The sequence below is a fragment of the Oncorhynchus mykiss genome, chromosome 25, assembly GCF_013265735.2.
Source record: "Oncorhynchus mykiss isolate Arlee chromosome 25, USDA_OmykA_1.1, whole genome shotgun sequence".
Classification (NCBI taxonomy): domain Eukaryota; kingdom Metazoa; phylum Chordata; class Actinopteri; order Salmoniformes; family Salmonidae; genus Oncorhynchus; species Oncorhynchus mykiss.
The window spans coordinates 37,871,614-37,893,762 of NC_048589.1; the positions used below are offsets into that span (position 1 = coordinate 37,871,614).

At 45.8% G+C, this 22,149-nt stretch overlaps 1 protein-coding gene across 3 annotated transcripts in view; it reads left to right on the forward strand.

The window, feature by feature from the left end:
• LOC110504245 (intersectin-2) overlaps positions 1-22,149 on the forward strand; it is a 102,333-nt gene that overhangs the window by 73,662 nt on the left and 6,522 nt on the right. For all 3 annotated transcript variants that reach the window (XM_036962232.1, XM_036962231.1, XM_036962233.1), the window contains 8 exons: positions 44-89; positions 214-335; positions 988-1,084; positions 1,800-1,994; positions 18,734-18,855; positions 18,951-19,057; positions 19,851-20,034; positions 21,696-21,794. In XM_036962232.1, the coding sequence (XP_036818127.1) occupies positions 44-89; positions 214-335; positions 988-1,084; positions 1,800-1,994; positions 18,734-18,855; positions 18,951-19,057; positions 19,851-20,034; positions 21,696-21,794 (972 nt within the window). The remainder of the gene's footprint in view (positions 1-43; positions 90-213; positions 336-987; positions 1,085-1,799; positions 1,995-18,733; positions 18,856-18,950; positions 19,058-19,850; positions 20,035-21,695; positions 21,795-22,149) is intronic.

Here is a 22,149-nt window from a genome sequence, read left to right on the forward strand (position 1 = left end):
TTTAACTTGTATCTGACCTTGTTTCTATAACTTGTTATTTCAGACATCCAGCAGCCTAGGGAAGCCAGGACAGCCTGGGAAGAAGCCAGGTGAGTCAACTGGACAAATGCAAATCCACACTCTGTTCCTTTCAACACTTCCTCTAAATCTGATGCTACTCCCTACGTGTGCGTGTGTGTTTGTGTGCGTGCGCGTGCGTGCGTGTGTGCACAGAGATAGCCCAGGTGAGCACTGCCTACACGGCCACAGGAACAGAGCAACTCAGCCTTGCACCAGGACAGCTCATCCTCATCCTCAGCAAGGATTCCTCCGGCTGGTTGCTCGGAGAACTGCAGGTTGGCTGATTGATTGATTAATGGTTGTTTTAGACTCAATATGATTTTGGCTGTGTTGATTTACAGTTATTGAATTAAGATCTGATCTGATTGGTCAAAAAAAGACCAATTAGTGGGAAAATATCCGAATTAGGTTTCTTGTGCAGGCAGCCCAATTCTGATATTGTTTTCACTAATTTGTCTGTTGACCAATCAGATCAGGTTTTTTCACATCAGATATTTTTCAGAGCTGATCTGATTGGTCAAAAGACCAATTAGTGAAAACAACATCAGAATTTGGCTGCCTGTCTAAACGCAGCATTAGATTGATACATATGATTGACTGATTGTTTGGTTGACTGATTGTTTGGTTGACTGATTGTTTGGTTGACTGACTGGTTGACTGATTGTTTGGTTGACTGACTGGTTGACTGATTGTTTGGTTGACTGATTGTTTGGTTGACTGATTGTTTGGTTGACTGATTGACTGGTTGACTGACTGGTTGACTGATTGACTGGTTGACTGATTGACTGGTTGACTGGTTGACTGGTTGACTGGTTGACTGACTGGTTGACTGGTTGACTGACTGACTGACTGACTGACTGATTGACTGATTGACTGATTGACTGGTTAACTGGTTAACTGGTTGACTGATCTCTCTCGGTCTCTAAGGCGCGAGGAAAGAAGCGTCAGAAGGGTTGGTTTCCTGCCTCACATGTCAAAATGCTGGGATCTAACAGCGGCAAGTCCACTCCAGCACCTCTACCAGGTAACACACACACACACACACCTTTTAGTGGGTAAGAAAAGAGAATGTATAGTTTACAAGGAGGCTGGTGGGAGGAGCTATAGGAGGACAGGCTCGTTGTAATATACATACACACACACACACCTTTTAGTGGGTAAGAAAAGAGAATGTATAGTTTACAAGGAGGCTGGTGTGAGGAGCTATAGGAGGACAGGCTCGTTGTAATATACATACACACACACACACCTTTTAGTGGGTAAGAAAAGAGAATGTATAGTTTACAAGGAGGCTGGTGGGAGGAGCTATAGGAGGACAGGCTCGTTGTAATATACATACACACACACACACACCTTTTAGTGGGTAAGAAAAGAGAATGTATAGTTTACAAGGAGGCTGGTGGGAGGAGCTATAGGAGGACAGGCTCGTTGTAATATACATACACACACACACACCTTTTAGTTGGTAAGAAAAGAGAATGTATAGTTTACAAGGAGGCTGGTGGGAGGAGCTATATGAGGACAGGCTCATTGTAATATCTGGAATGGAATCAATGGAACGGTATCAAACACATCACACATATGGAAACCATGTTTGATTCCGTTCCATTTATTCCATTCTAGCCAATACAATGAGGCTGTCCTCCATATAGCTCCTCCCATCAGCCGACACTGCCTCACCCCCCCCCCCCCCCCCTCTCTCTCTCCCCCTGCTCTTGCTCTCTCTCTCTCTCCTCCAGTGTGTCAGGTCATTGCCATGTACGACTACAAAGCAGCCAACGAGGATGAGATGAGCTTCTCCAAAGGTCAGATGATCAGTGTGTTCGACAAGACCAACCCCGATTGGTGGAAAGGAGAGGTCAATGGGATCACCGGTCTGTTCCCAACCAATTACGTCAAGATGACCACCGTTGACTCCGATCCCAGCCAGCAATGTGAGTACATTACTATTTTGATGTTTTTCCGAAGACGTCATTTCTCAAAGTGGAATGTTCACATGACAAAGACAGACAGACACACACAAGGTACATCCCAGTACACATGACGGGTATATGGAAGATATCAGTAAGCCCAGTGGGGAAGGCAAGATGAGTCTAGCCAGTCACTAGAGGTTAGTGGTTGAGGTTAGGGTTTAGCAGTATAAAGGTTAGGGTAAGGGTTTAGCAGTATAAAGGTTAGGGGTGGGGTTAGGGTAAGGGTTTAGCAGTATAAAGGTTAGGGGTTAGGGTAAGGGTTTAACAGTATAAAGGTTAGGGGTGAGGTTAGGGTAAGGGTTTAGCAGTATAAAGGTTAGGGGTTAGGGTAAGGGTTTAGCAGTATAAAGGTTAGGGGTTAGGGTAAGGATTTAGCAGTATAAAGGTTAGGGGTTAGGGTAAGGGTTTAGCAGTATAAAGGTTAGGGTAAGGGTTTAGAAGTATAAAGGTTAGGGGTCAGGGTAAGGATTTAGCAGTATAAAGGTTAGGGGTTAGGGTAAGGGTTTAGCAGTATAAAGGTTAGGGGTTAGGGTAAGGGTTTAGCAGTATAAAGGTTAGGGGTTAGGGTAAGGATTTAGCAGTATAAAGGTTAGGGGTTAGGGTAAGGATTTAGCAGTATAAAGGTTAGGGGTGGGGTTAGGGTTTAGCAGTATAAAGGTTAGGGTAAGGGTTTAGCAGTATAAAGGTTAGGGGCGGGGTTTAACAGTATAAAGGTTAGGGGTTAGGGTAAGGGTTTAGCAGTATAAAGGTTAGGGGTTAGGGTAAGCGTTTAGCAGTATAAAGGTTAGGGTAAGGGTTTAGCAGTATAAAGGTTAGGGGTGGGGTTAGGGTAAGGGTTTAGCAGTATAAAGGTTAGGGGTTAGGGTAAGGGTTTAGCAGTATAAAAGTTAGGGGTGGGGTTAGGGTAAGGGTTTAGCAGTATAAAGGTTAGGGGTTGGGGTAAGGGTTTAGCAGTATAAAGGTTAGGGGTGAGGTTAGGGTAAGGGTTTAGCAGTATAAAGGTTAGGGGTGGGGTTAGGGTAAGGGTTTAGCAGTATAAAGGTTAGGGGTTAGGGTAAGGGTTTAGCAGTATAAAGGTTAGGGGTGAGGTTAGGGTAAGGGTTTAGCAGTATAAAGGTTAGGGGTTAGGGTAAGGGTTACAGGTGAGTACATTACTATTTTGATGTTTTTCCGAAGACGTCATTTCTCAAAGTGGAATGTTCACATGACAAAGACAGACAGACACACACAAGGTACATCCCAGTACACATGACGGGTATATGGAAGATATCAGTAAGCCCAGTGGGGAAGGCAAGATGAGTCTAACCAGTCTAGCCAGTCACTAGAGTTTAGTGGTTGAGGTTAGGGTTTAGCAGTATAAAGGTTAGGGGTGAGGGTAAGGGTTTAGCAGTATAAAGGTTAGGGGTTAGGGTAAGGGTTTAGCAGTATAAAGGTTAGGGGTTAGGGTAAGGGTTTAGCAGTATAAAGGTTAGGGGTGAGGTTAGGGTAAGGGTTTAGCAGTATAAAGGTTAGGGGTTAGGGTAAGGGTTTAGCAGTATAAAGGTTAGGGGTTAGGGTAAGGATTTAGCAGTATAAAGGTTAGGGGTTAGGGTAAGGGTTTAGCAGTATAAAGGTTAGGGTAAGGGTTTAGAAGTATAAAGGTTAGGGGTTAGGGTAAGGATTTAGCAGTATAAAGGTTAGGGTAAGGGTTTAGCAGTATAAAGGTTAGGGGTTAGGGTAAGGGTTTAGCAGTATAAAGGTTAGGGGTTAGGGTAAGGATTTAGCAGTATAAAGGTTAGGGGTTAGGGTAAGGATTTAGCAGTATAAAGGTTAGGGGTGGGGTTAGGGTTTAGCAGTATAAAGGTTAGGGTAAGGTTTTAGCAGTATAAAGGTTAGGGGCGATGTTTAGCAGTATAAAGGTTAGGGGTTAGGGTAAGGGTTTAGCAGTATAAAGGTTAGGGTAAGGGTTTAGCAGTATAAAGGTTAGGGGTGGGGTTAGGGTAAGGGTTTAGCAGTATAAAGGTTAGGGGTTAGGGTAAGGGTTTAGCAGTATAAAGGTTAGGGGTTAGGGTAAGGGTTTAGCAGTATAAAGGTTAGGGGTGAGGTTAGGGTAAGGGTTTAGCAGTATAAAGGTTAGGGGTGAGGTTAGGGTAAGGGTTTAGCAGTATAAAGGTTAGGGGTGAGGTTAGGGTAAGGGTTTAGCAGTATAAAGGTTAGGGGTGAGGTTAGGGTAAGGGTTTAGTAGTATAAAGGTTAGGGGTGAGAGTAAGGGTTTAGCGGTATAAAGGTTAGGGGTTAGGGTAAGGGTTTAGCAGTATTAAGGTTAGGGTAAGGGTTTAGCAGTATAAAGGTTAGGGGTTAGGGTAAGGGTTTAGCAGTATAAAGGTTAGGGGTTAGGGTAAGGGTTTAGCAGTATAAAGGTTAGGGGTTAGGGTAAGGGTTTAGCAGTATAAAGGTTAGGGGTTAGGGTAAGGGTTTAGCAGTATAAAGGTTAGGGGTTAGGGTAAGGGTTTAGCAGTATAAAGGTTAGGGTAAGGGTTTAGCAGTATAAAAGTTAGGGGTGGGGTTAGGGTAAGGGTTTAGCAGTATAAAGGTTAGGGGTTAGGGTAAGGGTTTAGCAGTATAAAGGTTAGGGGTTAGGGTAAGGGTTTAGCAGTATAAAGGTTAGGGGTGAGGTTAGGGTAAGGGTTTAGCAGTATAAAGGTTAGGGGTGAGGTTAGGGTAAGGGTTTAGCAGTATAAAGGTTAGGGGTGAGGTTAGGGTAAGGGTTTAGCAGTATAAAGGTTAGGGGTGAGGTTAGGGTAAGGGTTTAGTAGTATAAAGGTTAGGGGTGAGAGTAAGGGTTTAGCGGTATAAAGGTTAGGGGTTAGGGTAAGGGTTTAGCAGTATTAAGGTTAGGGTAAGGGTTTAGCAGTATAAAGGTTAGGGGTTAGGGTAAGGGTTTAGCAGTATAAAGGTTAGGGGTTAGGGTAAGGGTTTAGCAGTATAAAGGTTAGGGGTTAGGGTAAGGGTTTAGCAGTATAAAGGTTAGGGGTTAGGGTAAGGGTTTAGCAGTATAAAGGTTAGGGGTTAGGGTAAGGGTTTAGCAGTATAAAGGTTAGGGGTGGGGTTAGGGTTTAGCAGTATAAAGGTTAGGGGTTAGGGTAAGGGTTTAGCAGTATAAAGGTTAGGGGTGGGGTTAGGGTAAGGGTTTAGCAGTATAAAGGTTAGGGGTTAGGGTAAGGGTTTAGCAGTATAAAGGTTAGGGTTTAGCAGTATAAAGGTTAGGGGTGGGGTTAGGGTAAGGGTTTAGCAGTATAAAGGTTAGTGGTGAGGGTAAGGGTTTAGCAGTATAAAGGTTAGGGGTTAGGGTAAGGGTTTAGCAGTAAAGGTTAGGGGTGGGGTTAGGGTAAGGGTTTAGCAGTATAAAGGTTAGGGGTTAGGGTAAGGGTTTAGCAGTATAAAGGTTAAGGGTGGGGTTAGGGTAAGGGTTTAGCAGTATAAAGGTTAGAGGTGGGGTTAGGGTAAGGATTTAGCAGTATAAAGGTTAGGGGTAAGGGTTTAGCAGTATAAAGGTTAAGGGTGGGGTTAGGGTAAGGGTTTAGCAGTATAAAGGTTAGGGGTTAGGGTAAGGATTTAGCAGTATAAAGGTTAGGGGTTAGGGTAAAGATTTAGCAGTATAAAGGTTAGGGGTTAGGGTAAGGGTTTAGCAGTATAAAGGTTAGGGTAAGGGTTTAGAAGTATAAAGGTTAGGGGTTAGGGTAAGGATTTAGCAGTATAAAGGTTAGGGTAAGGGTTTAACAGTATAAAGGTTAGGGGTTAGGGTAAGGGTTTAGCAGTATAAAGGTTAGGGGTTAGGGTAAGGATTTAGCAGTATAAAGGTTAGGGGTTAGGGTAAGGATTTAGCAGTATAAAGGTTAGGGGTGGGGTTAGGGTTTAGCAGTATAAAGGTTAGGGTAAGGGTTTAGCAGTATAAAGGTTAGGGGCGATGTTTAGCAGTATAAAGGTTAGGGGTTAGGGTAAGGGTTTAGCAGTATAAAGGTTAGGGGTTAGGGTAAGGGTTTAGCAGTATAAAGGTTAGGGTAAGGGTTTAGCAGTATAAAGGTTAGGGGTGGGGTTAGGGTAAGGGTTTAGCAGTATAAAAGTTAGGGGTGGGGTTAGGGTAAGGGTTTAGCAGTATAAAGGTTAGGGGTTAGGGTAAGGGTTTAGCAGTATAAAGGTTAGGGGTTAGGGTAAGGGTTTAGCAGTATAAAGGTTAGGGTAAGGGTTTAGCAGTATAAAGGTTAGGGGTGGGGTTAGGGTAAGGGTTTAGCAGTATAAAAGTTAGGGGTGGGGTTAGGGTAAGGGTTTAGCAGTATAAAGGTTAGGGGTTAGGGTAAGGGTTTAGCAGTATAAAGGTTAGGGGTTAGGGTAAGGGTTTAGCAGTATAAAGGTTAGGGTTGAGGTTAGGGTAAGGGTTTAGCAGTATAAAGGTTAGGGGTGAGGTTAGGGTAAGGGTTTAGCAGTATAAAGGTTAGGGGTGAGGTTAGGGTAAGGGTTTAGCAGTATAAAGGTTAGGGGTGAGGTTAGGGTAAGGGTTTAGTAGTATAAAGGTTAGGGGTGAGAGTAAGGGTTTAGCGGTATAAAGGTTAGGGGTTAGGGTAAGGGTTTAGCAGTATTAAGGTTAGGGTAAGGGTTTAGCAGTATAAAGGTTAGGGGTTAGGGTAAGGGTTTAGCAGTATAAAGGTTAGGGGTTAGGGTAAGGGTTTAGCAGTATAAAGGTTAGGGGTTAGGGTAAGGGTTTAGCAGTATAAAGGTTAGGGGTTAGGGTAAGGGTTTAGCAGTATAAAGGTTAGGGGTTAGGGTAAGGGTTTAGCAGTATAAAGGTTAGGGGTGGGGTTAGGGTTTAGCAGTATAAAGGTTAGGGGTTAGGGTAAGGGTTTAGCAGTATAAAGGTTAGGGGTGGGGTTAGGGTAAGGGTTTAGCAGTATAAAGGTTAGGGGTTAGGGTAAGGGTTTAGCAGTATAAAGGTTAAGGGTGGGGTTAGGGTAAGGGTTTAGCAGTATAAAGGTTAGAGGTGGGGTTAGGGTAAGGATTTAGCAGTATAAAGGTTAGGGGTAAGGGTTTAGCAGTATAAAGGTTAAGGGTGGGGTTAGGGTAAGGGTTTAGCAGTATAAAGGTTAGGGGTTAGGGTAAGGATTTAGCAGTATAAAGGTTAGGGGTTAGGGTAAGGGTTTAGCAGTATAAAGGTTAGGGGTTAGGGTAAGGGTTTAGCAGTATAAAGGTTAGGGGTTAGGGTAAGGGTTTAGCAGTATAAAGGTTAGGGGTTAGGGTAAGGGTTTAGCAGTATAAAGGTTAGGGTAAGGGTTTAGCAGTATAAAGGTTAGGGGTGAGGTTAGGGTAATGGTTTAGCAGTATAAAGGTTAGGGTAAGGGTTTAGAAGTATAAAGGTTAGGGGTGAGGTTAGGGTAAGGGTTTAGCAGTATAAAGGTTAGGGGTTAGGGTAAGGGTTTAGCAGTATAAAGGTTAGGGTAAGGGTTTAGAAGTATAAAGGTTAGGGGTGGGGTTAGGGTAAGGGTAAGGGTTTAGCAGTATAAAGGTTAGGGGTTAGGGTAAGGGTTTAGCAGTATAAAGGTTAGGGGTTAGGGTAAGGGTTTAGCAGTATAAAGGTTAGGGGTGGGGTTAGGGTTTAGCAGTATAAAGGTTAGGGGTTAGGGTAAGGGTTTAGCAGTATAAAGGTTAGGGGTGGGGTTAGGGTAAGGGTTTAGCAGTATAAAGGTTAGGGGTTAGGGTAAGGGTTTAGCAGTATAAAGGTTAGGGTTTAGCAGTATAAAGGTTAGTGGTGAGGGTAAGGGTTTAGCAGTATAAAGGTTAGGGGTTATGGTAAGGGTTTAGCAGTAAAGGTTAGGGGTGGGGTTAGGGTAAGGGTTTAGCAGTATAAAGGTTAGGGGTTAGGGTAAGGGTTTAGCAGTATAAAGGTTAAGGGTGGGGTTAGGGTAAGGGTTTAGCAGTATAAAGGTTAGAGGTGGGGTTAGGGTAAGGATTTAGCAGTATAAAGGTTAGGGGTAAGGGTTTAGCAGTATAAAGGTTAAGGGTGGGGTTAGGGTAAGGGTTTAGCAGTATAAAGGTTAGGGGTTAGGGTAAGGATTTAGTAGTATAAAGGTTAGGGGTTAGGGTAAGGGTTTAGCAGTATAAAGGTTAGGGGTTAGGGTAAGGGTTTAGCAGTATAAAGGTTAGGGGTTAGGGTAAGGGTTTAGCAGTATAAAGGTTAGGGGTTAGGGTAAGGGTTTAGCAGTATAAAGGTTAGGGTAAGGGTTTAGCAGTATAAAGGTTAGGGGTGAGGTTAGGGTAAGGGTTTAGCAGTATAAAGGTTAGGGTAAGGGTTTAGAAGTATAAAGGTTAGGGGTGAGGTTAGGGTAAGGGTTTAGCAGTATAAAGGTTAGGGGTTAGGGTAAGGGTTTAGCAGTATAAAGGTTAGGGTAAGGGTTTAGAAGTATAAAGGTTAGGGGTGGGGTTAGGGTAAGGGTAAGGGTTTAGCAGTATAAAGGTTAGGGGTTAGGGTAAGGGTTTAGTAGTATAAAGGTTAGGGGTGAGAGTAAGGGTTTAGCAGTATTAAGGTTAGGGGTTAGGGTAAGGGTTTAGCAGTATAAAGGTTAGGGGTTAGGGTAAGGGTTTAGCAGTATAAAGGTTAGGGGTTAGGGTAAGGGTTTAGCAGTATAAAGGTTGTGGGGTTAGGGTAAGGGTTTAGCAGTATAAAGGTTAGGGGTGGGGTTAGGGTAAGGGTTTAGCAGTATAAAGGTTAGGGGTGGGGTTAGGGTTAGGGTTTAGCAGTATAAAGGTTAGGGTTTAGGGTAAGGGTTTAGCAGTATAAAGGTTGTGGGGTTAGGGTAAGGGTTTAGCAGTATAAAGGTTAGGGGTGGGGTTAGGGTAAGGGTTTAGCAGTATAAAGGTTAGGGGTTAGGGTAAGGGTTTAGCAGTATAAAGGTTAGGGTTTAGCAGTATAAAGGTTAGTGGTGAGGGTAAGGGTTTAGCAGTATAAAGGTTAGGGGTTATGGTAAGGGTTTAGCAGTAAAGGTTAGGGGTGGGGTTAGGGTAAGGGTTTAGCAGTATAAAGGTTAGGGGTTAGGGTAAGGGTTTAGCAGTATAAAGGTTAAGGGTGGGGTTAGGGTAAGGGTTTAGCAGTATAAAGGTTAGAGGTGGGGTTAGGGTAAGGATTTAGCAGTATAAAGGTTAGGGGTAAGGGTTTAGCAGTATAAAGGTTAAGGGTGGGGTTAGGGTAAGGGTTTAGCAGTATAAAGGTTAGGGGTTAGGGTAAGGATTTAGTAGTATAAAGGTTAGGGGTTAGGGTAAGGGTTTAGCAGTATAAAGGTTAGGGGTTAGGGTAAGGGTTTAGCAGTATAAAGGTTAGGGGTTAGGGTAAGGGTTTAGCAGTATAAAGGTTAGGGGTTAGGGTAAGGGTTTAGCAGTATAAAGGTTAGGGTAAGGGTTTAGCAGTATAAAGGTTAGGGGTGAGGTTAGGGTAAGGGTTTAGCAGTATAAAGGTTAGGGTAAGGGTTTAGAAGTATAAAGGTTAGGGGTGAGGTTAGGGTAAGGGTTTAGCAGTATAAAGGTTAGGGGTTAGGGTAAGGGTTTAGCAGTATAAAGGTTAGGGTAAGGGTTTAGAAGTATAAAGGTTAGGGGTGGGGTTAGGGTAAGGGTAAGGGTTTAGCAGTATAAAGGTTAGGGGTTAGGGTAAGGGTTTAGTAGTATAAAGGTTAGGGGTGAGAGTAAGGGTTTAGCAGTATTAAGGTTAGGGGTTAGGGTAAGGGTTTAGCAGTATAAAGGTTAGGGGTTAGGGTAAGGGTTTAGCAGTATAAAGGTTAGGGGTTAGGGTAAGGGTTTAGCAGTATAAAGGTTGTGGGGTTAGGGTAAGGGTTTAGCAGTATAAAGGTTAGGGGTGGGGTTAGGGTAAGGGTTTAGCAGTATAAAGGTTAGGGGTGGGGTTAGGGTTAGGGTTTAGCAGTATAAAGGTTAGGGTTTAGGGTAAGGGTTTAGCAGTATAAAGGTTGTGGGGTTAGGGTAAGGGTTTAGCAGTATAAAGGTTAGGGGTGGGGTTAGGGTAAGGGTTTAGAAGTATAAAGGTTAGGGGTGGGGTTAGGGTAAGGGTAAGGGTTTAGCAGTATAAAGGTTAGGGGTTAGGGTAAGGGTTTAGCAGTATAAAGGTTAGGGGTGAGGTTAGGGTAAGGGTTTAGCAGTATAAAGGTTAGGGGTTAGGGTAAGGGTTTAGTAGTATAAAGGTTAGGGGTGAGAGTAAGGGTTTAGCAGTATTAAGGTTAGGGGTTAGGGTAAGGGTTTAGCAGTATAAAGGTTAGGGGTTAGGGTAAGGGTTTAGCAGTATAAAGGTTAGGGGTTAGGGTAAGGGTTTAGCAGTATAAAGGTTGTGGGGTTAGGGTAAGGGTTTAGCAGTATAAAGGTTAGGGGTGGGGTTAGGGTAAGGGTTTAGCAGTATAAAGGTTAGGGGTGGGGTTAGGGTTAGGGTTTAGCAGTATAAAGGTTAGGGGTGGGGTTAGGGTTAGGGTTTAGCAGTATAAAGGTTAGGGGTGGGGTTAGGGTAAGGGTTTAGCAGTATAAAGGTTAGGGGTGGGGTTAGGGTTAGGGTTTAGCAGTATAAAGGTTAGGGGTGGGGTTAGGGTAAGGGTTTAGCATGGTATTGTGGGAGTCTTTCCCTCCTCTTTATTCCTGTCCATTTCAGCCATCCATCCCTTGTTCTCACTCTTCCTTTTACTTCTCTCCCTCCTTTCCCTCCCTCTCCTCTCTTACCTTAATCTTTCTTTTTGTAGGGTGGTAGCGTCTCCTCCTCTGTCTCAGAGAGACCCACTGACATAGAGGCCTCACCCTTTTACTAACTTCTGATCTGTGTCTGGCCACACCTCTCTGACCTTTTTGGAGTGGGTAGATGTTATCCTTAACCACAGATCTAGGGTAAGATTTCCCAGCCCATAATGCTAACTTTAACCATTAGGGGGATGAAATATACTGAACAAAAATATAAACGCAACATGTAAAGTGTTGGTTCCATGTTTAATGAGCTGAAATAAAATATCCCAGAAATGTTCCATACACACACAAATGATTTATTTCAAGTTATGTGCACACATTTGTTTACAAGGGCCAAAAATGTGCAGTGTTGTCACTCAACACAATGCCACATATGTCTCAGGTTTTGAGGGAGCGTGCAATTGGCATGATGACTGCAGGAATGTCCACCAGAGCTGTTGCCAGAGAATTTCATGTTAATTTCTCTACCATAAGCTGCCCTCAACATCGTTTTAGAGAATTTGGCAACACGTCCAGCCGGCCTCACAACCGCAGACCACGTGTCACCACGCGAGCCCAGGACCTCCACATCCGGCTTCTTTACCTGATCGTTTGAGACCAGCCACCCAGACAGCAGATTCAACTGTCTAATAAAGGCCTTTTTGTGGGGAAAAACTCATTCTGAATGGCTGGGCCTGTCTCCCCAGTGGCTGGGCCTGCCTCCCTAGTGGCTGGGCCTGCCTCCCCAGTGGCTGGGCCTGCCTCCCCAGTGGCTGGGCCTGCCTCCCCAGTGGGTGGGCCTATGTCCTCCCAGTCCCACCCGTGGCTGCTCCCCTGCCCAGTCATGTGAAATCCATAGATTAGGGCCTAATGAATTTATTTCAATTGACTGATTTGCTTATATGAACTGTAACTCAGTAAAATGATTGAAATTGTTGCATGTTGCGTTGTATATATTTTTGTTCAGTATAACTATCTGACCCTGTGTCAGTGGTTAGGTGCAGTTTCTACCTACTCGAGCACTGATACAGAGTCAGATTAGTTGTCATCCCCTAGAGCAGTATTTCTCAATCCACAATCCACGCACTCAAGACATCTGATTTGAAATCAAAGGCCTAATAAATAGATTATTTGAATCAGCTGTGTAGTGCTAGGACAATAAGATAAACACTGCTCTAATGGTTAGTGTTAGCAATTAGGTCATCTGATCCTAGGTCTGTGGTTAGGGGAAGCTACCTGGACTGTCTGGTCCTTTCTGCTTTTTCAACTCAATCCCCACCAACTGGCTGTCTAGCCTGGGACTGACTGATCCAAGAGCTGAGATCTGTCCTGTCTGACTGACTGAACCAAGAGCTGAGATCTGTCCTGTCTGACTGACTGAACCAAGAGCTGAGATCTGTCCTGTGGGACTGACTGAACCAAGAGCTGAGATCTGTCCTGTCTGATGTTGATCAGTCTGTTAATTGGGCACAAACTCAAAACAACAAGTGTTCCAATCGGTCTTTTTCACATGGTGTTGTAATCTACAGGAATACGTTTGCTGACTGGCAAACGTTGAAACAGGTTTGAAACAGACTAAACAAACTTTCACACTCCCAGGTGATTTTCTATATTAGGACAATGTTTTGACAATGTTGTCCCTGAAGTGCTGAATGGTAGAACAGCTACAGTATTTCCATGTTACAATGTTATTTGATGCGTGTTCTCCATTGTTTTTTATGGTAGGCCACTCTAGTAGACCTACCTTATGATCAAATAGCCACAGTAGCATACTTGGCAGCTGTTAAAACTGTAACCTCAAAGTGGGTACAGCCTCAGTGTTCACTGAAATTTGCACACAATGCTTTAAATTTACAAAACGAGCCTTTGATTTCAAATGTCACTGTAGGTTCAGACAGAAACAAAGACAGAAGCATATTTTCTAAAAATAAATAAAATGGTCTCAGTGTGGTATGCAGAGTTGAGCCTGTGACGAGCCCATTAGAATAGAATTGAGTCTGTGACCAACCCATTAGAATAGAGTTGAGCCTGTGACCAGACCATTAGAAAAGAGTTGAGCCTGTGACCAGCCCATTAGAATAGAGTTGAGCCTGTGACCAGCCCATTAGAATAGAGTTGAGCCTGTGACCAGCCCATTAGAATAGAGTTGAGCCTGTGACCAGCCCATTAGAATAGAGTTGAGCCTGTGACCAGCCCATTAGAATAGAGTTGAGCCTGTGACCAGCCCATTAGAATAGAGTTGAGCCTGTGACCAGCCCATTAGAATAGAGTTGAGCCTGTGACGAGCCCATTAGAATAGAGTTGAGCCTGTGACCAGCCCATTAGAATAGAGTTGAGCCTGTGACCAGCCCATTAGAATAGAGTTGAGCCTGTGACCAGCCCATTAGAATAGAGTTGAGCCTGTGACCAGCCCATTAGAATAGAGTTGAGCCTGTGACCAGCCCATTAGAATAGAGTTGAGCCTGTGACCAGCCCATTAGAATAGAGTTGAGCCTGTGACCAGCCCATTAGAATAGAGTTGAGCCTGTGACCAGCCCATTAGAATAGAGTTGAGCCTGTGACCAGCCCATTAGAATAGAGTTGAGCCTGTGACCAGCCCATTAGAATAGAGTTGAGCCTGTGACGAGCCCATTAGAATAGAGTTGAGCCTGTGACGAGCCCATTAGAATAGATTTGAGCCTGTGACGAGCCCATTAGAATAGAGTTGAGCCTGTGACCAGCCCATTAGAATAGAGTTGAGCCTGTGACCAGCCCAATAGAATAGAGTTGAGCCTGTGACCAGCCCATTAGAAAAGAGTTGAGCCTGTGACCAGCCCATTAGAATAGAGTTGAGCCTGTGACCAGCCCATTAGAATAGAGTTGAGCCTGTGACCAGCCCATTAGAATAGAGTTGAGCCTGTGACCAGCCCATTAGAATAGAGTTGAGCCTGTGACCAGCCCATTAGAATAGAGTTGAGCCTGTGACGAGCCCATTAGAATAGAGTTGAGCCTGTGACCAGCCCATTAGAATAGAGTTGAGCCTGGGACCAGCCCATTAGAATAGAGTTGAGCCTGTGACGAGCCCATTAGAATAGAGTTGAGCCTGGGACCAGCCCATTAGAATAGAGTTGAGCCTGGGACCAGCCCATTAGAATAGAGTTGAGCCTGGGACCAGCCCATTGGAATAGAGTTGAGCCTGTGACGAGCCCATTAGAATAGAGTTGAGCCTGTGACGAGCCCATTAGAATGGAGTTGAGCTTGTGACGAGCCCATTAGAATAGAGTTGAGCCTGTGACGAGCCCATTAGAATAGAGTTGAGCCTGTGACGAGCCCATTAGAATAGAGTTGAGCCTGTGACGAACCCATTAGAATAGAGTTGAGCCTGTGACGAGCCCATTAGAATAGAGTTGAGCCTGTGACCAGCCCATTAGAATAGAGTTGAGCCTGTGACCAGCCCATTAGAATAGAGTTGAGCCTGTGACCAGCCCATTAGAATAGAGTTGAGCCTGTGACCAGCCCATTAGAATAGAGAGAGCTTTAGTAGGACGCAGAGAAAGAGCAGTCTAACCCCTGGACAGTGCTTGGTTGTCCAACAACCTCCACTAGTTTGCATATATTTGTTAGTTTCCTGTTCAGTGTTACAGCAGCTAGCTATTTCAATCTGGCTTGATCATGCAGTGAAACAGCATGGGAACACAGCAGAGAAATGTCATCCGTCAGTAATCATTATAATATAGTCAGTGCCAGCAGATTAAGGTGCAGTTATAACTATTGGTTTGTTCTGTACTCGACACAGCAAACCTTAGAGAGTTAGGATTCAAAGATTTATGAATCTTCACAATCTATTCAGATATTCAGCTTCCAAACAGACACAGAGGCCCGAGCAAATGAGTTGTTAGAATTTTATCAATAATGATTAATCTTTCCAGTTGAATGCAGAACAATGTGGCCATAGCGAACTATTCCTCATTAGTGAATCAGTAAAGAATCAGGGAGAGATGGTGGGTTCTATTCCTCATTAGTGAATCAGTAAAGAATCAGGGAGAGATGGTGGGTTCTATTCCCCATTAGTGAATCAGTAAAGAATCAGGGAGAGATGGTGGGTTCTATTCCTCATTACTGAATCAGTAAAGAATCAGGGAGAGATGGCGGGTTCTATTCCTCATTACTGAATCAGTAAAGAATCAGGGAGAGATGGTGGGTTCTATTCCTCATTACTGAATCAGTAAAGAATCAGGGAGTGATGGTGGGTTCTATTCCTCATTAGTGAATCAGTAAAGAATCAGGGAGTGATAGTGGGTTCTATTCCTCATTACTGAATCAGTAAAGAATCAGGGAGAGATGGTGGGTTCTATTCCTCATTACTGAATCAGTAAAGAATCAGGGAGAGATGGTGGGTTCTATTCCTCATTAGTGAATCAGTAAAGAATCAGGGAGTGATGGTGGGTTCTATTCCTCATTACTGAATCAGTAAAGAATCAGGGAGAGATGGTGGGTTCTATTCCTCATTACTGAATCAGTAAAGAATCAGGGAGAGATGGTGGGTTCTATTCCTCATTACTGAATCAGTAAAGAATCAGGGAGAGATGGTGGGTTCTATTCCTCATTACTGAATCAGTAAAGAATCAGGGAGAGATGGTGGGTTCTATTCCTCATTACTGAATCAGTAAAGAATCAGGGAGAGATGGTGGGTTCTATTCCTCATTAGTGAATCAGTAAAGAATCAGGGAGAGATGGTGGGTTCTATTCCTCATTACTGAATCAGTAAAGAATCAGGGAGAGATGGTGGGTTCTATTCCTCATTAGTGAATCAGTAAATAATCAGGGAGTGATATTGGGTTCTATTCCTCATTACTGAATCAGTAAAGAATCAGGGAGAGATGGTGGCTTCTATTCCTCATTAGTGAATCAGTAAAGAATCAGGGAGAGATGGTGGGTTCTATTCCTCATTACTGAATCAGTAAAGAATCAGGGAGAGATGGTGGGTTCTATTCCTCATTAGTGAATCAGTAAATAATCAGGGAGTGATATTGGGTTCTATTCCTCATTACTGAATCAGTAAAGAATCAGGGAGAGATGGTGGCTTCTATTCCTCATTAGTGAATCAGTAAAGAATCAGGGAGAGATGGTGGGTTCTATTCCTCATTAGTGAATCAGTAAAGAATCAGGGAGTGATGGTGGGTTCTATTCCTCATTACCGAATCAGTAAAGAATCAGGGAGAGTCAAGATCACTTTGAGTCAAAATGCAAGCGGAGATCTACCGCTCTGATTAGTTTTTTTACATGACTTAAAAAAACGCTTATGCAATATTAACTCATTCAAAACAGTAGTGTAGCAATGAGGTTTGAGCAGTAAGCTACAGACCCAATACATTATCACTGCATATTGGCTTTGCTTGAATTGCATTGATGTTTGAGCCATTTAAAAAATATATATATTTCAAAATGTGAGGTATGATATATGATCACACAGGTAATAGATCCATTGTTGAATTACTTGTGAGGCACGTCTGCGTGAGCATACATTTACATCATTCTCTTTTTATTTGTATTTTGCTGGTCTGATGGTCAGTCTCAGCGGAGGGAGAGAGCAGCAGACTGAGGGTCAGTCTCAGTGGAGGGAGAGAGCAGCAGACTGAGGGTCAGTCTCAGCGGAGGGAGAGAGCAGCAGACTGAGGGTCAGTCTCAGCGGAGGGAGAGAGCAGCAGACTGAGGGTCAGTCTCAGCGGAGGGAGAGAGCAGCAGACTGAGGGTCAGTCTCAGTGGAGGGAGAGAGCAGCAGACTGAGGGTCAGTCTCAGCGGAGGGAGAGAGCAGCAGACTGAGGGTCAGTCTCAGTGGAGGGAGAGAGCAGCAGACTGAGGGTCAGTCTCAGTGGAGGGAGAGAGCAGCAGACTGAGGGTCAGTCTCAGCGGAGGGAGAGAGCAGCAGACTGATGGTCAGTCTCAGCAGAGGGAGAGAGCAGCAGACTGAATGTCAGTCTCAGTGGAGGGAGAGAGCAGCAGACTGAGGGTCAGTCTCAGTGGAGGGAGAGAGCAGCAGACTGAGGGTCAGTCTCAGCAGAGGGAGAGAGCAGCAGACTGAGGGTCAGTCTCAGCGGAGGGAGAGAGCAGCAGACTGAGGGTCAGTCTCTCAACATCCCTCCACTCTCCCTTTCCTCCGCTGACAGAGACCAAAAAGGGACACCATCTTCCAGACGATGGCAAAACTCAAGTCACACTGCATTAATTCATGGCTCATGCACAAATTCATGTTGTTACTCCTATGAACAGAGGAAGTGAAATATTCCTTGATATTAAAAAGACCCAAGCAGCTAATAATAACAACACAAGCCTATAGAGACACTTTCCTTCTCATTCATTACTGCTGCAGTGTTGGTTGTAGTGCTGAGTGGAAGTAGGGAGAATCGGCATTTGAATAGTCTATTAAAGTGTTGAATACAAAGTGTTGACAGTGCTGAGTGAGAACGTAAACATAAACTCACTAATAAAAACAGCATCTCTTTGCTGTGTTCGTTGACAGTCTCTCTCTAGTCGTGGTTTATAAAAGTGTTGAATACAAAGTGTTGACAGTGCTGAGTGAGAACGTAAACATAAACTCACTAATAAAAACAGCAGCTCTTTGCTGTGTTCGTTGACAGTCTCTCTCTAGTCGTGGTTTTAAAAGTTTTGAAATCTCACAGTATCAACTTTACTGTAGCTTTCTTTCACGCCTGCTACGTTACTGCAGACACTGTAATCTGAGCCATCCGATTGGTCAGCAGTAAGCCTATAGTGTACTTGATTTGCTCTCTGGGCCCGCCGGGAAGGCAGAGTTTGTACCTTCAGACACATGAAATGGTTCAAAATGGCAACAGTTGCCCTACCCGGCATGTAGAGCAGCTGAATGAGTTGTTTTTACAGATATGTTTGGCGATTGACTAGGAATGCCTTGGAGATCGACTGGTTGGTGACCACAGCTCTAAAAACTTGAGTTCAATCTCGTAGACTGACCTACCCATAAATAAATGAAGCTCGATCTCGTAGACTGACCTATCCTTAAATAAATGAAGCTCGATCTCGTAGACTGACCTATCCTTAAATAAATTAATAGAAAAGGAGCCCCTGTATGGGACTCTACAGATATCAATATGGGCAATCTGCTCTTGCCTTTGTGTGTGTGTGTGTCTAGTGTGTGTCTCACTGTTGACTGGAGTTGTGTGTGTTGTCAGTGTGTGTGCTTGTTTTGAGTGTATAATATATGTGATTCTCTCTCTGTTCTCTCTCTCTCTCGCTGTTCTCTCTCTCTCGCTGTTCTCTCTCTCTCTCTGTTCTCTCTCTCTCTCGCTGTTCTCTCTCTCTCGCTGTTCTCTCTCTCTCTCTGTTCTCTCTCTCTCTCGCTGTTCTCTCTCTCTCGCTGTTCTCTCTCTCTCTCGCTGTTCTCTCTCTCTCGCTGTTCTCTCTCTCTCTCGCTGTTCTCTCTCTCTCTCTGTTCTCTCTCTCTCTCGCTGTTCTCTCTCTCTCGCTGTTCTCTCTCTCTCTGTTCTCTCTCTCTCTGTTCTCTCTGTTCTCTCTCTCTCTCTCTGTTCTCTCTCTCCTCGCTGTTCTCTCTCTCTCTCGCTGTTCTCTCTCTCTCTCTGTTCTCTCTCTCTCTCGCTGTTCTCTCTCTCTCGCTGTTCTCTCTCTCTCTCTCTGTTCTCTCTCGCTGTTCTCTCTCTCTCTGTTCTCTCTGTTCTCTCTCTCTCTCTCTGTTCTCTCTCTCCTCGCTGTTCTCTCTCTCTCGCTGTTCTCTCTCTCTCTCTCTGTTCTCTCTCTCTCTCGCTGTTCTCTCTCTCTCGCTGTTCTCTCTCTCTCTCTCTGTTCTCTCTCTCTGTTCTCTCTCTCTCTGTTCTCGCTGTTCTCTCTCTCTCGCTGTTCTCTCTCTCTCGCTGTTCTCTCTCTCTCTCTCTGTTCTCTCTCTCTGTTCTCTCTGTTCTCTCTCTCTCTCTCTGTTCTCTCCTTTCTCCCTCAGGGTGTGCTGACCTAAACAGTCTGGAGTCTATGAGTCCCCAGGAGAGGAAGAGACAGGGTTACATCCACGAGCTCCTCCAGACAGAGGAGAGATATGTAGAGGACTTACAGATAGTCCTGGAGGTAGCTAAACGCACACACGCACGCACGCACGCACACACACACACACACACACACACACACACGTTGATGTACTCTACTGTACTCTGTGTGTTCAGGTGTTCCATAAGCCCATGTCTGAGTCTGGCCGTCTGACGGAAGCAGAGATGGTCATGATCTTTGTCAACTGGAAGGAGCTCATCGCCTGCAACACCACACTGCTGAAGTACGTACAGTAGTACAGGGTGTGAGTTTAGGGGGGGAGGGGGGGGGGGGGGGGGGGGGGGGGGGGGTCAGGTCATCATGTATACAGTAGTACAGGGTGTGAGTTTAGGAGGGGGGGGGGTCATCATGTATACAGTAGTACAGGGTGTGAGTTTAGGAGGGGGGGGGGGGGGGGGTCAGGTCATCATGTATACAGTAGTACAGGGTGTGAGTTTAGGAGGGGGGGGGGGTCATCATGTATACAGTAGTACAGGGTGTGAGTTTAGGAGGGGGGGTCATCATGTATACAGTAGTACAGGGTGTGAGTTTAAGGGGGGGGGGGGGGTCATTGTGTATACAGTAGTACAGGGTGTGAGTTTAAGGGGGGGGTCATCATGTATACAGTAGTATAGCGTGTGAGTTTAGGAGGGGGGGGGGGGTCATCATGTATACAGTAGTACAGGTGTGAGTTTAGGGGGGGGGGGGGGGGGTCATTGTGTATACAGTAGTATAGGGTGTGAGTTTAAGGGGGGGGGGGGGTTCATCATGTGTACAGTAGTACAGGGTGTGAGTTTAAGGGGGGGGGGGGGGTCATCATGTATACAGTAGTACAGGGTGTGAGTTTAGGAGGTGGGGGGGGTCATCATGTATACAGTAGTACAGGGTGTGAGTTTAGGAGGTGGGGGGGGTCATCATTTATACAGTAGTACAGGTGTGAGTTTAGGGGGGGGGGGGTTCATCATGTATACAGTATGTTTATTTTTGACCCAGGCGGTAAGAACATTTGGTGTGTGTGTGTGTGTGTGTGTGTGTAGGGCCCTGCAGGTACGTAAGAAGATGGGGGGCGTCAACATGCCTGTCCAGGTTATAGGGGACATCTTGGCGTCAGAGCTGCCTCACCTCCAGCCTTACATCCAGTTCTGCTCCTGTCAACTCAACGGAGCGACCCTGCTACAGAGTAGGACTGACAACCAACAGGACTTTAAAGACTTCCTCAAGGTGATTGAAAAGACAGGGGGGTATAGGGGAGTGTAGAGAGAAGGGGGGTACAGGGGAGAGTAGAGAGAGGGGGAGGACAGGGGAGAGTAGAGAGAAGGGGGAGGACAGGGGAGAGTAGAGAGAAGGGGGTACAGGGGAGAGTAGAGAGAAGGGGGGTACAGGGGAGAGTAGAGAGAGGGGGAGGACAGGGGAGAGTAGAGAGAGGGGGAGGACAGGGGAGATTAGAGAGAAGGGGGGTATAGGGGAGAGTAGAGAGAAGGGGGGGACAGGGAGAGTAGAGAGATGGGGAGGACAGGGAGAGTAGAGAGATGGGGAGGACAGGGAGAGTAGAGAGATGGGGAGGACAGGGAGAGTAGAGAGATGGGGAGGACAGGGAGAGTAGAGAGATGGGGAGGACAGGGAGAGTAGAGAGATGGGGAGGACAGGGAGAGTAGAGAGATGGGGAGGACAGGGAGAGTAGAGAGATGGGGAGATTAGAGCGAAGGGGAGGACAGGGAGAGTATAGAGAGAGGGGGAGGACAGGGAGAATATAGAGAGAGGGGGATGACAGGGAGAATAGAGAGAGAGGGGGAGGACAGGGAGAGTAGAGAGAGGAGGAGTACGGGGGAGGACAGGGAGAGAGGGGGAGGACAGGGGAGAGTAGAGAGAGGGGGAGGACAGGGAGAGTAGAGAGATGGGGAGGACAGGGAGAGTAGAGAGATGGGGAGATTCTAGAGAAGGGGAGGACAGGGAGAGTATAGAGAGAGGGGGAGGACAGGGAGAATAGAGAGAGAGGAGGAGTACGGGGGAGGACAGGGAGAGAGGGGGAGGACAGGGGAGAGAGGGTGAGGACAGGGGAGAGTAGACAGAGGGGGAGGACAGGGAGAGTAGAGAGAAGGGGAGGACAGGGGAGAGGGTGAGGACAGGGGAGAGTAGAGAGAGGGGGAGGACAGGGAGAGTAGAGAGATGGGGAGGACAGGGAGAGTAGAGAGATGGGGAGGACAGGGAGAGTAGAGAGAGGGGAGCACAGTGGGGCGACAGGGGAGAGAGGAGGAGTACGGGGGAGGTAGAGGACAGGGAGAGAGGGGGGACAGGGGAGAGAGGGGGAGGACAGGGGAGAGAGGGGGAGGACAGTGGAAGGACAGGGGAGAGAGGAGGAGTACGGGGGAGGTAGAGAGAGGGGGAGGACAGTGGGAGGATGGGAGAGAGGAGGAGTACGGGGGAGTACAGGGAGAGATGGGGAGGACAGGAAGAGAGGGGGAAGACAGGGAGAGAGGGGGAGGACAGGGAGAGAGGAGGAGGACAGGGAGAGAGGAGGAGGACAGGTTGAGAGGGGGAGGACAGGTTGAGAGGGGGAGGACAGGGAGAGAGGGGGGGGACAGGGAGAGAGGGGGAGGACAGGTGAGAGAGATGGAGGACAGGGGAGAGAAGAGGAGTACGGGGGAGGTAGAGAGAGGGGAGGACAGGGGGAGGACAGGGGAGAGAGGGGAGGACAGGGAACACATCTAAATAGATTGACGAGAGGAAGAAAAGGTCAGGAGAACATGCAGTGAGAGAAAGAGGAGGAAAGCGATGAATGAACTTCATGTATTTTCCTGATACATTCCTGATACCTGCCGAGTTGTGCTGATTTACATGAAAAGTTGTACGTTCATATTGAAACAATGTCTTTCCTCCTTCAGAAAATCGCCACAGACTACCGCTGTAAAGGCATGCCCTTATCCAGCTTCCTGCTGAAGCCCATGCAGAGGATCACACGCTACCCTCTACACATCAAGAACGTAAGAGAGAGTAAACGTGTGACTGTGTGCTCATGATTACATGAACATGTCATTCAGCAGAAGCTCTTATCCAAGGTTACGTACAGTAGAGAGTGAATCGAACCCACAGCCCTGCCATGCTCGACCCACAGAGCCACGTGGGTCTATTTATCTATAGTACCTGGGTGTGTATTAGTATTGTGGGTCTATTTATCTATAGTACCTGGGTGTGTATTAGTATTGTGGGTCTATTTATCTATAGTACCTGGGTGTGTATTAGTATTGTGGGTCTATTTATCTATAGTACCTGGGTGTGTATTAGTATTGTGGGTCTATTTATCTATAGTACCTGGGTGTGTATTAGTATTGTGGATCT